General features: G+C 35.3%; 1 protein-coding gene across 3 annotated transcripts in view; it reads left to right on the forward strand.

The window, feature by feature from the left end:
• LOC149805508 (BTB/POZ domain-containing protein KCTD3-like) overlaps window positions 1-16,163 on the forward strand; it is a 91,810-nt gene that overhangs the window by 21,611 nt on the left and 54,036 nt on the right. For all 3 annotated transcript variants that reach the window (XM_089950109.1, XM_089950110.1, XM_089950108.1), the window contains exons 6-7: window positions 5,998-6,078; window positions 12,905-13,013. In XM_089950109.1, the coding sequence (XP_089806235.1) occupies window positions 5,998-6,078; window positions 12,905-13,013 (190 nt within the window). The remainder of the gene's footprint in view (window positions 1-5,997; window positions 6,079-12,904; window positions 13,014-16,163) is intronic.

Consider the following 16,163-nt stretch of genomic DNA (forward strand, 5'->3'; position numbering starts at 1 on the left):
ATGAAAGGGGTACTGATGATTTAATATATTCGATTCCGAAGTAAAAATTGTTGCACTCTGCATAGTCATCATGATGTGATTGTAACAGTAGTTTATTTTCTTTGTCCAATACATCATCTGATCACATTACATTAGGATAACTGAAAAACATCTTTATTTATACATATTAAAGGCAAACTCCCCCATTCTGTCAGCTAGGTGTCTACCATTATATCAGGCTTGAACCAGTTTTTACTTTCACTGCCATGTGCTAAATTGTCTGCCAGACATTCCATTTATATTCTGTGTCTTCAATAACTTAAATTTATTCATCCAAATTTCCATTTTCAGTGATACAGTAAGTCCGAATGTTGTTTTATATGGTGTGTTAATCAACCTTGTGAATTCTGGTGAATTTATTAATAGTTTTGTACTTGTCATATCATTCATTATTGTCACATGTGATTTTTGATCAGTAACATTCAATTTCACCAGAGATATTTTCAGGCACTATAAGTATCAGCTATTACACTTCTGAGTTGTTTTGATAACATGGATTACATTATTTCAATGTGAGTACATGTGCACACTTGCTTGTTTCTCTTCATTACAAAGATGACAACCAAGTACTACAGAAATGGAAAAGATTTAAGGTTATGGAGGATAGACACAGGATGTGTCAATGCATACAATTGCACTTGGTATGGAAATGGTAAAAAATATTGAAAAGCAGCTCAAGGGATGCAAAAAGTGAGCAAGCTCCAGTACATTATAACATAACTTCACATACAAATCATTGATTAGTCTCATGGGAGATGTCAGGATGCCCTCTCCATCCATCGGGCAAATGCAGAAACAGCACCTGAACAAACTGTATCCATAAATAAAGTAGACATGTTTATTTCATTCATGGGTGATGTCAAGATGACCTCTCCAGCCCCTAGAACATGCAGAATAAAGACATAACATACTGTATCTGTGAATAAAATTGAATCATTAATTGATTAATCTCATGGGTGCTGTTTCAAAGCCCTCACCATCACCCCCATGCAGATGCAGAAACAGTGCTAGAATATAGTTTATCTGTGAATACAGTACAAAGCACAGGTAATTCCAATCAGGCCTTGGAATCGCAATATGACTCAAATGGATTTATTGTTGATGTCAGCAATTTGAAATGGTGTTTATATGTTGTAATTGGGGGCCCAGAGTGGCAAGTTGTCTAAACCTCTCACCATTATGGATCATTACCATCTCACCTGGGGCCCTGAGTAGCCAAGCTGTCTAAACCTCTCACCATTATGGATCATTACCATCTCACCTGGGGCCCCGAGTGGCCAAGTTGTCTAAACCTCTCACCATTATGGATCATTACCATCTCACCTGGGGCCCCGAGTGGCTGAGTGGTCTAAAGCGCTCTCCGTTACGGATCACTGCCATCTCACCTCTGTCTGTGTGGGTTTGAGTCTCTAGCTCAGTCAGTGTGAGAAAGCTTGCCATTAGCTTTCTGTGGTATTTTGAGGGGTTTTCCTGGGTTCTTCCTCTACCATTTATGCTGGCTGCCATGTTTAGTCTGTCTTGTGCTGAAAGATGACATTAGACTCCATAACAAACAACAACATATATATGGGGATAAGCCTAGGACCTGCCAATGAGAGCTTGCATGTCAATATTAAGAAAACATGCTGAACATGAAGATATTCAATTTCATTATGTCAACAATACAGTACAGATAATATAAAGGTCGGGCTGACAGTCGATACCGATACTGACCATATCACAAAGCATATACCATCTTTGATATGCCATCCACTTGCAGACCAACCAGTCCTGCCAAATGAACAAGCTTTGTATGTTTACAGTGGTCGTTACTTGTTTATTTGCAGCTGTTGAGCCAGTTTACCAGTTAAACAGATTGAACATTCCTATGAAATAGACAGCAAACTGGCATTACTTATGGAGCTGTCAAAGAGCTTAACTGGTTTGCCAGACCAGCATTGCACAATGTGATCAATGCAGATGGCATATCCAATGGCCAAATGATAATGCATGCTGATGATACTTCACCATCATTTCCCTGGAACATTATGATCTGACAATGATTGCCTTTAGTTCACAGCAGTGATAGAATATATCTATAGGATTTTGTCTCCATCATAATGCCTTCCTCCTCCTCCACCTTGAATCATTGTCTTGGTAGATGTAGATGATGATAACTAACTGTCATCATTCAGAACCTTGTTACAGTTGTTCAAGATTGCAAAAGTTATCAGACATCTTTTGGAGCACTTGTGATCACAGTAATGCAAAAGCTTCTTCATTGTTAGTTACTTGTATGCAACTTTCTTACTCCACTAGTAAAAAGACACATTCAGGGATATTTTCTCCACACATACTTTGTCTAGTCATTAATGCTGTTTCAGATTTAGTCCAGAATGTTGTTTTGACTCCCTCTCTACCATAATTTTGCACATCTGATGATTTTTTTATCTAGTGAAAAAAACTACTAATGATCATTGATGTTTTCTATTCATTCACTCCCTTTCAGTTCTCCACTTCTATTTTCACACATCAAATTGAGGAGGTGGGAATACAAAAGGCAGGAGTCACCCTTTACCTTTTAGTGCGATCTCCTATCTCTGCATGACACTGTAAGGGTTTATACATGAGAAAGGTTGATTGTCACCAAAGAATTTTCAGTGGCAGTTCTCAATAGCAGTTTTTTTTTCTTTTTCCCTTCTCTATTTTCTGCTGGCCAAGCAAATTATAGGCAGTTATATCCTCTTATTTTTGCACTCATGCAGGAAGGGGAGAGAGTGGAATACAGTTCTCCTTCGACAGGCTGTCTATCAATCGTCAGTGATACACTGTCACCAGTGCCCTCTGGCAACCGACATGAGGCATCAGACTATTCCTTTTTAGTCAGAATCAGACCAACCATTCTTGTAAAATGGTGGGCGATCTGAACTGTGTCAGAGGGTTTGCATATTTACTTATCAGAACCCCTTCATGAAGGAACTTCTAAGAGATCCTATGAAGTTGTATGTCTTTACATAATGAAAATCCAATTTCAGCCTTATTCTGATGTACCATTGCACAAACACTGAAGCACCTGAATGACTTACAATTTATGATAACACTAACTTCAACAGGTAGAGTGAGCAAGCTCCATATGATATTCAAAGGTCCAAACTATGTTCTGTTCCATTCTGATTGTTCAGTCATTCTAGTACATTCTAGTTCATTCCTAAGAATAGCTTCCTGTCACTAGGCAACCAAATATAACTATTCATTCCTCTCCTTGATAGATCTGTCAAGAGAAGCAGAGATTCCCTTTACCGACCCTCAGATGTTACCTGAGACATAAATATAATATCCATTTCAAATGTGGTAGTTTGTAATAGCTTGTAATAGTTTCTTTATAATTTCAGTACCACTTCTAAGGTATCCATGTATGAAGTATATTGAAAGCACTATATAATTACTAACCAAAAAAGCTCCATTGTATCACAAATGCTTAAGGCATTCATGTGTGATAGATATTTATTGTATGTGTCTTTTATATGAGATTTGAAACAAGTTTATGTCAAGCAAGTATCTTAGTGAAATCTGTCAATTTGAATAAATGTCAGGTACTCGTAGGCAATATTATTTTTTGATAATTGATAATTATGGCCAGTAGCAATTAAAAAGGAATGATGTGCTACTGATAGTGTATATGCACGATGAAATACAAGGGATATAACAACATGCAGTTAGAGATAGATTTTATAGCATTGACAAACACATGGCTAGATGGCTTAGTAATTTCAGGTGGTATACAAGGCATAATTGATAGATATGTGTACAGCTTATTATAAAAGTACAAGCAGAACAAGAAAAAAAATTGAATAAAAAGAAATTCCACAAGCTGATACTTAACTGATGTACAAAAGCTAGAGGCAGTTTACTTTGCACTAAATACTAATGTATCCACAGCTGATACTCGTATCACATCTATGTTTGTATAAGTTTCCATTCAATTTAAAAAGAGTGCTACCATTTGTACTTGCTTATCAGTTGAGTCCAACTGCAAAGACTTTCACTCATCTATTTGGCAATGATAAACATGTCAGATGACATTTTTCATCACTTTCACCCATCCAATTGGTACTACATGTGTTAAAGTCATCAGATGACCTTTTTCATCACTTTCATCCGTCCTATTGGTACTACAGCTATTCAAGTCATCAGATGAACTTCTTCATCACTTTCATCCATCCAGTTGGTACTACATGTATTAAAGTCATCAGATGACCTTTTTCACCACTTTCACCAATCCATTGGTAATATTAAACTTGTCAGATGAGCAAAGCAGGCATCCAGAGTATATTCATTTGAGCTGTTGGCAAAAGAATACACCAGCATATGCTTTGCAAAGTCTTGATGTAGACAGCAAGAGGATAGGTAAATGTGTTTCTAGTTCTTATGAAAATGTGCTACATGGATATATAAATTTTGTGCAGATGTACTAAACAGAGGTTGGACATGAGGATGTAGTTTTGATAGTAGTATGTATGTTTTATTTATGGGAGTATGTTAAGCAAACATTTTGGAAAAAAAGACTGTAGGAATGACACAAAAAACCTCACAGCATATGTTGCATTCCTTGTTTTAACAATTCTTTAAGTAGTCCATGCAGTCATGTTACACATTGGTTCAGTGTATTCTTTCTTCTTGGGGCCTCGGGTGGTGAAATGGTTAAACATCTGCCTTTATTGATCACTGCCAACTCACCTTTTTCAGCTTGGGTTTGAGTCTTGGGCTCGGCCAATGTGGGTATACAAGAAAGCTTGCCCATAGCTTCCTGTTGGTGGGTGGATCTTACCAAGGTTTTCCAAGGTCCTTCCTCCACCAGTTATCCTGGCTGCCATGTATATCCCATTCTGTGCTGATAAATGGCATTAAACCCAAAACAAGAACAACAAACTTCTTTTATGTACCAGCTGATACCTGTTTGAGATTTCTTCTTTTGTTTGTTTGTTTTAAAGCAGAATATCTCAATCTCATCAAAATCACTATCATCAAACCTTTTTTGTTTTGGGAAGTATCTAAATATTCTCATTGCTTGAAATTTATGCTACATCTCTCACAATACATATATGTCTGCCTGCTTTATTGGGTGATGCTTTGAGTATTAAATGGTATTGCATACAGCTCAAAAGAGCATTTTGCACTGCCTGCTGTACCTCAGCTAATTGATATGTTCCCCCTGATCTAGTGGATGTTATCTATTACACAAATTGTATTCCTGCAACTTTCCATTGGGGCAATAAAACTTAATTCATCCACTACAGTCCACTATGGGGACATCAGTGTGGATGGATTGATTTCCACCATGGATATGTGGATTTTCCATAATCCACAATGCATGCATTGTACCTGCCTTATAACAAGAAACATGGATATAATGTAGGGCACTATAATGATGGAATGCTGTGTTTACATGTGACTCTTTTAATATATTTGCTCAGTTACTGTTGTAATGTATGTTTTAAATCAGCCAACACTAACCATACTGTTTGTTTCCTAAGACATTAGCACACATTCTCATATTTTTACATTTTAAAGTGAGTTAGTATTATGCATAACTTTTGGCAATAGATCATAACATTCTGGCAAGGTATTGTCCTCCATGGTCTGTGCTAAAGGTAGCGTCCTCCATGGTCAGTAGTAAAGTTTACTTCAGTTAGAATAAGATGTTTACAAATACAAATATCACCAAATTAAATGCTTTTCATTTGAATAAGAACTAGCTATATTGTATATGAATGTTCTGTATGTTTATATGAAGCACTTGAACTACTTGCATATCATCACCAAATTAAATTATAATAGTACTAAATGTGCATGAAATTGCTTTTTTTAATAAATATTTATGAATATACCTTATGATTAGCCTCTGGCGGTGTATTGTCTAGATGATTGATATCACAAAAGGAAATTATGAATTATGAGCTTTAGCATTTTTTGTTTCAGTTCGCCGTCTTGCTTTGTGTCTAGACCTGGACAATGCTTCCTGTGGAGATGTTCTTTTCCATGGCTGTCTTGGACCACCCTGTAAGTCATTAATAATTATATTTCTCACCCATGCGACAGAGAAATCTACTTGTTTTGCTAACCTTACTTTTATTGTCTCAGTCTAGTCATCTCAGACCAGTTGTCTCAGTCAGGGTGTCCACGCGCTCAGAACTGCATTAAAAAAAAGAAACCCTTGTCGTCTTTGCTGTGCCTGACGTAGTTGTACTGAAATCAAACAACAACAACAGCAACAAATATGTAACAAAAACATAGTAACTTAAGTTAAATCCATCTTTGAGAACACACCATACAAAAACAGTTCGAGAGAGACAAAGACAAACACATATGATGTTGAGGTTTTTGGTATTATGCTTGTTCGCTCCACACAGCATGGTCAGTTTTATCCTATATGCAGGCCTAGCTCAATACATTTTTAAATCAGCTTCATTAGAGCAACCTAACTAGTTTTAAATACTTTGTGTGAAACGAATTATATACTGTTAGCTACATTTAATGACGCTGACCTGAAAATAACTGTGCTACAGATAGGATACAATTCTCAATGCTGTGTGAAATGAACAATATAACAGAAAACACTTATCCATGCATATATACTATAGACCTATACACTTCATAGCCTTCCTACTCTCTTAACAACTACGGAAAACTTAGTAACAGCCAGAAAAGTGTTATATAAAACATGCTTTTTTCTAATTTTGTTAAGCATCTCCACTGTGCCCCAGTTGAATCAAAAATATACCTACAATATTTAATGACAAATAATACACTTACCAGCCAGAAGGAATAATTTATCCATCAGCACATTAATCCATAAGCAAATTTCACTGTAGCACTTGCCATATTTCCAGGACAGAAAAATAAAGGTTCAAAGAATCCGTGAACTTGAAAGTTTAGCCAACAATTTAAACATGGCATGGTGTATTGTGCAAAAAAATATTTATTATATCCAGGTTAATAATATAACAACATTTCACAAATAAAAATCATTATTCATTTGCTGTGAGCGCAGATGAAAATATCTTTTGCTAGCATGGCTTACAAAAATATTAGCTAATGCTGTATGCTGTACCCTGAAGACATTAGTGCCTGCTTGTATCAATTACGATAACAATTTGGCAAACAGAAGCTTGGGTGTTGAATAAATACACATGATAGAAGAAATTGGAGCATCAAATACAATGTTCATTTATTTGCAAAGCAAGCCAGCCCCAGAAGCTGACTGGTTTATTTTACGTGTGATGATTTTTTTTATGCATAGTCGGTTGACCTAGGGAAGCTGGCCTTGGTTTATTTTTACTGGTACTGACAGGATTTTAAAAAATAGATTGAAATAAAGAAACTGCTGGTGCTCTGTATGTGACACTTTGAGCATACATTCTGTGAAATCTATTAAAGCAAATGCTGCAGATGAATAGGTTTCTAATGATCACATAACGTTTCAATAAACTGTTAACTGAATATAGGACGGACTAGTTGGCACTGAGCAAATATCAAATTCGCAGCTCAGTCAGATGGTTGGGGAAAAAATGAATGCTGCCATTACAAGCTAATTGCTTTGTACTGTCAGATAACTAAGGAAATATTGGAATTAGACCTGGCTAGCAAAAAAGGCAAATATAAATCAAATCAGAATTGTTATTGCATTAAAAACACAGTGCACAGAAAAACAAAATGTAATACAAATACAGGTTGTTCAGACTTAAATGAAAATAGAAGTAACATACTGACTAATAAACATGGTAGAGTGAACAACATTGAACACTCCATTGTGTGGTAGTTAATATTTAACATTTTAAATTATTAAAATCCAAATAAATATAGATATGGTATTGTGTCATGAATACCATAATTAAAAAGGTAAATGCAGTGCATAAGATAGTCTATATGCATTTTTGTTGGGAATAGTGGCATGATTAATTAAAATATATGAATTTAAAGTATTTTGTACTTACTTTAAATATCTCAAGTTCCAATATTGCACCTAGATTTATATAAAAAAATCTTCAAAAATTTTCAGTTAGAATGGTGTAAAAAAAAATGACCTTTTTTATTTTATTATTTTTAAAAAAATCAGTTTAGTGCATTTTTGGACATGATTTGATTTTTATACTACAGTTGATACCATTAAGAAACATTTTACCAGCTAAGCATCAGTATTATCATTAAAATGTGTCCCAAAACATACAACTCAGGAACAAAGATCTGTTTCAGAACAAACAGTGTAAAAAAACAATTACTTGAAAAATTAATTTATGTTTGTGCCAGCATGGTAGACTTCTGTGTTTCTGAAATGTTTCCAGTATTTTTGTGAATTTCTCACTTTCTCATATTTTGTTCATTTAGACAGCATGGTAAAACATGCTATCATTGATGCATGTTGTGATTCATGGTTCTGTGCAAACTGCCTATTGTTCACTTACCCATTTTTTAACGGTTTATTTTAGCAACTTAATAACATGATGCATTGCTCATTTATACATTTTTGGTAGTGTTTCATTTTATAATGTTGTTTAAGTGAAACCTGTTGATGAAGTATAAAATATACAACAAGTTCAAGGAAGGAATGCGACGTGCCTTGTGTGTACAGAATATGTACAGTTTCATGCATTGTATGTGCAGATGAAACAAGTCTTCGCTCAACAGTATACTTGATTACATATCATATATACTCTGGAAGATTATGGCAAAACCTAATTTTCTCAAACAACTTGGTCACAAGTGTTCCACTTCTGCCTGTTATCAGGACAGCCTTGTGAGAGAAAGAATTTTGACCTTCGATTGTGGAGAGAATCATGAGAGCAAGAAGGCTGTCCACTCTGAAGACCTATGTGAGAAAGTGGCTTGTTTTTATGGACTGGTACTAAATCAACAGCATCGTCCTATTGAATGCCTTGATCCCTCAACTAGCCTACCATTTTCTTTGGCTCTACTGTGAGAAAAATTGGGCACTAGTTACCATCTAGGGCTTCAGCTTCTTGATATCTGACACATTCAGGCATCACAGCTCCATGATATCTGACACATTCAGGCCTCACAGCTCCATGATATCTGACACATTCAGGCCTCACAGCTCCATGATATCTGACACATTCAGGCATCACATCTCCATGATATCTGACACATTCAGGCATCACAGCTCCATGATATCTGACACATTCAGGCATCACAGCTCCATGATATCTGACACATTCAGGCATCACAGCTGAAGAGATATTTAATCATGATAAAGATCCATCAGATTTTGATTTAAATAGATCATGACCCCTCACATTGTTTACAAAATGGAATCTGGAACCACGAATTTAAATCCCCAATAAAAAATAAGCCACATAGGATGATGCCCCCCCCATTTTCTTAGTGTTTCATTTCTAGTCTTATGTTATGTGTTTAGGCTTGAATAAACAACAACACAAGAAAGAGTGAAAACAACAAGCTTTGTAAAATGTAACAAATTATTTATTTCCCTCGAAAAATACTGTAAAAAATGAAAAAATAAGAACTTACTGTTTTAAGAATCAGATCAAATCCAAAAAAATCCAAGAATAATCCATGAATACAATTTTAGAAGCCCTGATAATGAAATGTTATAATGAATTCAAGTTTGCGTCATGACAAAGAATCCAAGATGGAAGGCGAGATGCTGTATGCTGTATCCTGTATAATGTGGTTGTCTACAGTTCATTGTAGAAACACAAGAAATAATGCTCCAATTTTGGAAATCCGAATAAAATTTTGAAGAAATGTCTTTGTTCAAGAATTCCATATGAGCACACATATTTTCAGGAATAAAAGAATTAATCCTTTTGAATTCAAATAATTCAAAAGAACTCCAAACTGACACAACAAAGAACACCTTGACATCAAGTGTTATAAGCCCAGACTGAGAGATCTCTCTCTAAGCATCACTATTTAAAAGCTAAATAATGCACAATTTCGGAAATGCCTGAATTGCAAAATAAAGGGTAACGTGATCATGTTTACATTTTTTTAAAATCACGTAGCCCAGTAGGACCTTGATAAAAACCAATCATTTTACTTTGAGAATAAAATTTTAAAAAAAGTTGTTTACTTCAGTAAAAACTATTTACAAGTCATGGTCACGTATCCAACACAGCCTAGATCTCAGCCTTATGATTCCCACAATAAATTTTTTTTTTTTAAATCACGTAAACAAGATTTTATTATAATAGCATGTACAATAAAAATAAATTTTTAAAGGTGACAAACAATAAAAAAAATTAAATATGAATTGAATCATATATACGTAACAGAGATTAACACAGCTAGATTTGATAAATCAAGGTCAATACTGTAATCTGGTAATTAAATATTAGCTTTTACATGTGTTTATTTTATTTTCTATTTGAACCTTTTGAAACAAGAATTATAGATCATTTTATATTGTTTCAGTGCACACATTCGATAAGGTATCTGATAGCTGTAATATTACACTCACTGCCTTAAATCAGTATCTGAGGAAAGTAAGGATAGAGAGAAAATAGAGAAAAAGCATAAGGTATTTAAACAATAGTAATACTGAAAATGAAAGAAAAAATGATACAAAATAACAGTATATGAAAATTAAATGTAATATTTATTCAAATCGATCCTTCATTTGAGTACAACTGTTGTTGAAACATTTAAATCCTTCTGAAAGCACATTACATTTTATCCATGGATGCATTTTAATCCAAAAGAACAACAGCCCTGTAAAATACTATTTCTTGAAATACTGTTATTAATGAAACACTATATACATTAATTACAGCAGAGTATTAAAGCTCACACTTCACAGATTTTTGGACAAAGACACTGTATTAGCATCGTGTCAATCAAGTCTTGTGGTACTCACAGATGCTTCTCAGGTAAGTAATCCCCAAATTGCTGAATTAAACAAGTACAGCTTTCTCAGGACCATTGATAATTATGTCCAATCTTTCACTCATTGTTACATGAGCTACAATTATCCATTCAGCATGAATTGGCTTGATTAATGAGGTTGCAAGGTTTACTAATACTGTGCACTGGTCGTCACCAGTAACATCTTTTTCCATAATGGCGTCCATGACCTGTTTAGCATACCACTTGTGGAAGTGTGGCTTCAATTATTCTTTAATAACCAATTGGCTGTGTTGGCTTCCTTTGATGTTGAGCACTCAAGCAAAAACATGGCAAAAGTGATTAATCTTGACAGGTGTTTTATTTGCTGCGTCAGCTTCAACTGATGTTATTCACTTAGTCGAAAACACAGTGTAAGTATTGAACTTGCCAGGTCTTTGATTTGTGCTCATGCAGGTGGTAGTATTGCTTTAAACATTAAAGTGACCACCGTTTGCATTGGCATAGTTTTTTTTTTTTTTATTCTTTATTTTGGGTATTTGTAGAAGTTAAACCATGAAATTAAATACATACTAATATGCAAACTTTGACAGGTAAAACCACAAATTTAAGTACCCACGAAAATGCCTTTTTTAAAAATACAAAACCACAAAAATTGAGCCCAACAAAAATAAATGATACTACAGTATAGGTGTAAAAATTTGGGTCTGAAAAGATGTTTTCCTCTCAGCATTTTTTATATGATTGTTGAGTTACATCTGTCTGCTTTATTGTAATACCACTTGGGTGTATCGTAAGTGTCCTTGATACTACAGAGCTCGAAAGTAGGGTACATCATGCCTACAGGCAGGATTGGGGCTGGGTGAGTTAATAGGAAGAATCACCCAATGTTATTTTATCCATCTATTATGGAAATAGATATACTTCTGGCTGATTTATTATCACAAGTTATTCCAAACGAGCACCTGAATATTGCAAACTATTTCTGATAGCATCTTGTTTTTTGGTTTTACGTAAAATGTAGCATCTTATTTTTTGGTTTTACTTAAAATATTATTCAGGTGAATGGAGTAGATAAGATCACTTTATATTTGACATTGGCTTTTCTTAAGAAGGAGTTTCATTATCCGGGTAATGGGTGCACTGCCAGGGCAATAGGGGGCACTGTAAAGAGGGCATGGTACATCTCCATGCCATCTTATTGTAGGAACAACACTGTCCTGGTAGTTTTCACTATAAAACCTGCAAGAACTAAAACTTAAAACTTCTTATCTCTCAGGATTTATCTAGTTTTCATGATGCCCCAGTGCTAGACATCACTATAAACTGCCACACTGCAGACAATGTAGTGAGATTACAGCATTGTTGTCTTGAAACAAAGGAAATATGTGAGCAACAGCTCAACAGATTTCTCAGATGTCCTAGTGGTTAGAGCGTCCGATGCGAGTGGCCATGGGTTCAAATCCCAGCCATGTCATACCAGAGATTTATAAAAATGGTACCAGCAGCTGCCTCACTTGGCGCTCAGCGTTAAGATGTTAATGTTAGGACTGGTCGGCATGGTGTCAGGGTAATGTGACTGGGTGGGACATCATGCCATATGTCAGCAGCATAATGCTCCAGTGTTAGACATCGCTATAAACTGCCACACTGCAGACATTGTAGCGACATGACTGAATAATTGTTAAAGCTATGTTAAAAATTCAAAACCACACTCAACAGATTTCTGATATTGAACTTTTTTCTTAAGTTATGCCTTTATCCAAAAATTTTAAAATTGATTCTGGGAAGGTTGAAAGAAAGCCATGTTTGAATACCTAGTTATCACTGTTGATGACATAGTTTATTGACAAATCCCTTCTTGTTTTGGGCTTATGGGAAAAATGTTGTGATAAATTTATTAAAGCAAAAGACTTCAGTCTTCAGCATACCTTCCTGAGTGAAACACCTGCCTGGTCCTTTATCATTAAACTTTGCACTGAAGTTGGTACATGTTTTATTTTAGGTCCTCCACTTCCAGAGAAGCTCGATCGGAGCAGATCGCAGTCATCAACAAGCTTGGATATTCCAGGGATGGCACAGCGAGTTGGGAACCAAGCCAGACAAGGGCAGAGGTAGGATCGGGGTGTTTACATGTTGTACACAGGTTAAACTCAATAGATGACCCTTTTATTAAGTGAATATTTATTCCAGGCCAATCCCTTGTACCATTCATACTATCTTACAGGGAATGATGCAGTGTCTTAAACTTTGTATGGTCATATTGGCTGAAATAAAGAAAAATCTTATTTAAACTTGAATAAATCAAAATCACGGGCCCATATAAGAATTTTTATTGTTAAGCACTTGTTAACTGGGAAGTGAGATAAAGAAGTCATCTGTTCTGTGCGGGCACTTGTGTCATCAACATCATCAACAGTTTCTTATGGTTTTGGTTAAAGTTTTCATTTGTCATGATCACTCAATACATCAGTCATTTTGAAGCTAAGATACAGGTGATGCTCACTATATACCAATTTGATTTATGCGCTTTCTTTTTAACACCAGTTATAATGTAGAAATAACATTCAGTTTGCTCCACATTGCTTGTTTTTCCGCCATCACTGGTGCCATTTGCTGTGACTCATGTGCAACTCTTGTGTGTATTATATGTATTGATTTGTATGAAAATTATGCATAAATAATCATTACGTGAAAACATGGAAGTATAATTTTCCCAAAAAGTTCCTTAATTTACTAGTATTAATTGGGAAAATTACTTTTGATTTTCGCTATGGGAAAATTACTTTTGATTTACGCCATGGTTGAGTCTTGGAGAATTCATTATGGTATATGAACGTCCAGCCTCTGGATCATGGGGTCATGGTGGCATGGTCGAGTCTTAGATAATTTATTATGCTATATGTATGTCTAGCCTTTGGATCATGGGGTCATGGTAACATGTTGAGTTTTGGAGAATATATTATGCTATATGAACGTCCAGCCTTTGGATCGTGGGGTCATGGTGGCATGGTTGAGTCTTAGATAATTTATTATGCTATATGAACATCCAGCTTTTGGATCATGGGGTCATGGTGGCATGGTTGAGTCTTAGATAATTAATTATGCTGTATGTATATCTAGCCTTTGGATAATGGGGTCATGGTGGCATGGTTGAGTCTTAGAGAATTTATTGTGTTACATGAACATCCAACCTTAGGATCATGGGGTCATGGTGGCATGGTTGAATCTTTGAGAATTCGTTATGCTATATGAATGTCCTGCATTTGGATCATGGGGCCATGGTAACATGTTGAGTCTTGAAGAAATCATTATGCTATATGAATGTCTAGCCCTCGGATCATGGGGTCATGGTGGCATGATTAATGTTGAGTCTTGGAGGATTCATTATACTCTGTGAATGTCCAGCCCTTGGATCATGGGGTCATGGTAGCATGCTTTACTGCAATGCTTTTATCAAGGACTGTGATCAGTTTGATATTTGTGATATGTGTACTGTATGCAACATGATAGCAGAAGTATTGCCATACCTAAAAATATTTACATGGGATTAGGGTGTAAGTTATATAATCAGATCCCACCATATAGCATTATCAATTAATTGTGCAGAAATTTATTGGTTAATAAATACATCAAAAACCAATATGGTAATCCTGAAGTCGATAAGTCATTTGCTAACTACTGTAAATAAACCAAAATAATAGGAAGAAAATGGATTAAAAATTGTAATGAAGTAATAAACAATGACTCAAAGATCATTGTATGCTGTGCTGTGAGAAAAGCTGTGTCTACCAATATGTGTTGTAGGTTCTGCTGAAAAAGATCGTGTAAGTGGCTGGTCATGTATGTTTGTTCATGGGGACCAGATCCTACTTTGACTCCTACAAAGAAACATCCCAGATTTGGTGGATCCAACAAATGCTTAAATCAGTCCACATACCAGTATGAACAAGAACCATCCAAAAATATTTACATTTTAAAGAATAATTTAAACATGTTGTATTAAAAAGCCCATTATCCCATTGTGAACCAAATTGGTGAATTAAATGATGTAGGGATTAATTTGGACCTTGCAGAATGGATGGGATGGAGTGATATTTGGTGTTGATTGTCAGGTGGTGGTTGGTCATGATAACATAAGTGTCCTGAGAAAATTGTGATCAATGGTCTTGAAACACATAGCTCACATCAACCACAATGGAAAATATTTGTGACCTGTTCTCAAAAATAACTACTGATTCAGAATCAGAGTACCTGTTTCAGGTTGACAGTTACCTATCCCATGACCCTTTCAGAACTCATCATTGGAAACCATGAATGACATTAACTGTTTGACATGAATATCAGAAAACCCCAAAAATATATCTGGGGGGATATCACAAATTCCACTTTAGAGAAATACTGATGCAATAAGATATGCAGATGACCTCAAAGAATTGCTCGGTGTAACTTTGCAGTAATTACCTCTTTGCCACAAAATAAGTTTATACCAGTCTATTCTGAGGAGAATACCAAAAGGTTATTGTGATTTGTACATATCAGTCTTTATTGTATTTAGACATGTTGTGTTGACAAATCTATTTGACTTGTACAGTTTTTTTCAACACACATAGACTGGTACAATAAATATCCCTGATTTACAGATCTCAGTATTATAACCTCTTAATAATAGTCAGTCACATGGTTTAAATGAAACATTATGACTGGTTACACATTTGTAAGATATCCTGGTCTCATCACTGTGCATGGATCATCCTTGAAAATGACAGATCATATGTCAGAGGTAAAGGTCACAATGGATTATAATTTTGGGGTTCGCCATGGCAGAAGTTGAAGACGGTGATCACTTTGGTGTCAGTGTATATGCCTGTGCATCTGTCCTTGCATCCATATATCTGTCCATGTCCTATTTTTCAATGCCATTTTATCCCATCATCTTTTGATCTGAAATATATCACAGGGGTGGACTTGACATGAACACAATAGGCAGCCTCTTTGAAACAATTAAGTTGGTAATTTTGTTTCTATAAACAGATTGGTATCATATTTTGTATAAAGTTTAATATAGGAGATGAAATTACCCTAGCGATTGGTACTAGATATGAAATAAGAGTTTTATTGCTGCCATTCAATCAATATATTATGACCTCTTCTGTCAAATAAATAATTATAATTTCCCTCATAAACAGACTTAAAATACCAGGAATGATGGTAAAAATGGCAAAGTCTTAAAAATTATATATATAGGTTTTGTCAAGCCCCAA

The sequence above is a fragment of the Sinohyriopsis cumingii genome, chromosome 2 (genome assembly GCF_028554795.1).
Source record: "Sinohyriopsis cumingii isolate HCF-2022 chromosome 2, ASM2855479v2, whole genome shotgun sequence".
NCBI classification, from domain to species: Eukaryota; Metazoa; Mollusca; class Bivalvia; order Unionida; family Unionidae; genus Sinohyriopsis; species Sinohyriopsis cumingii.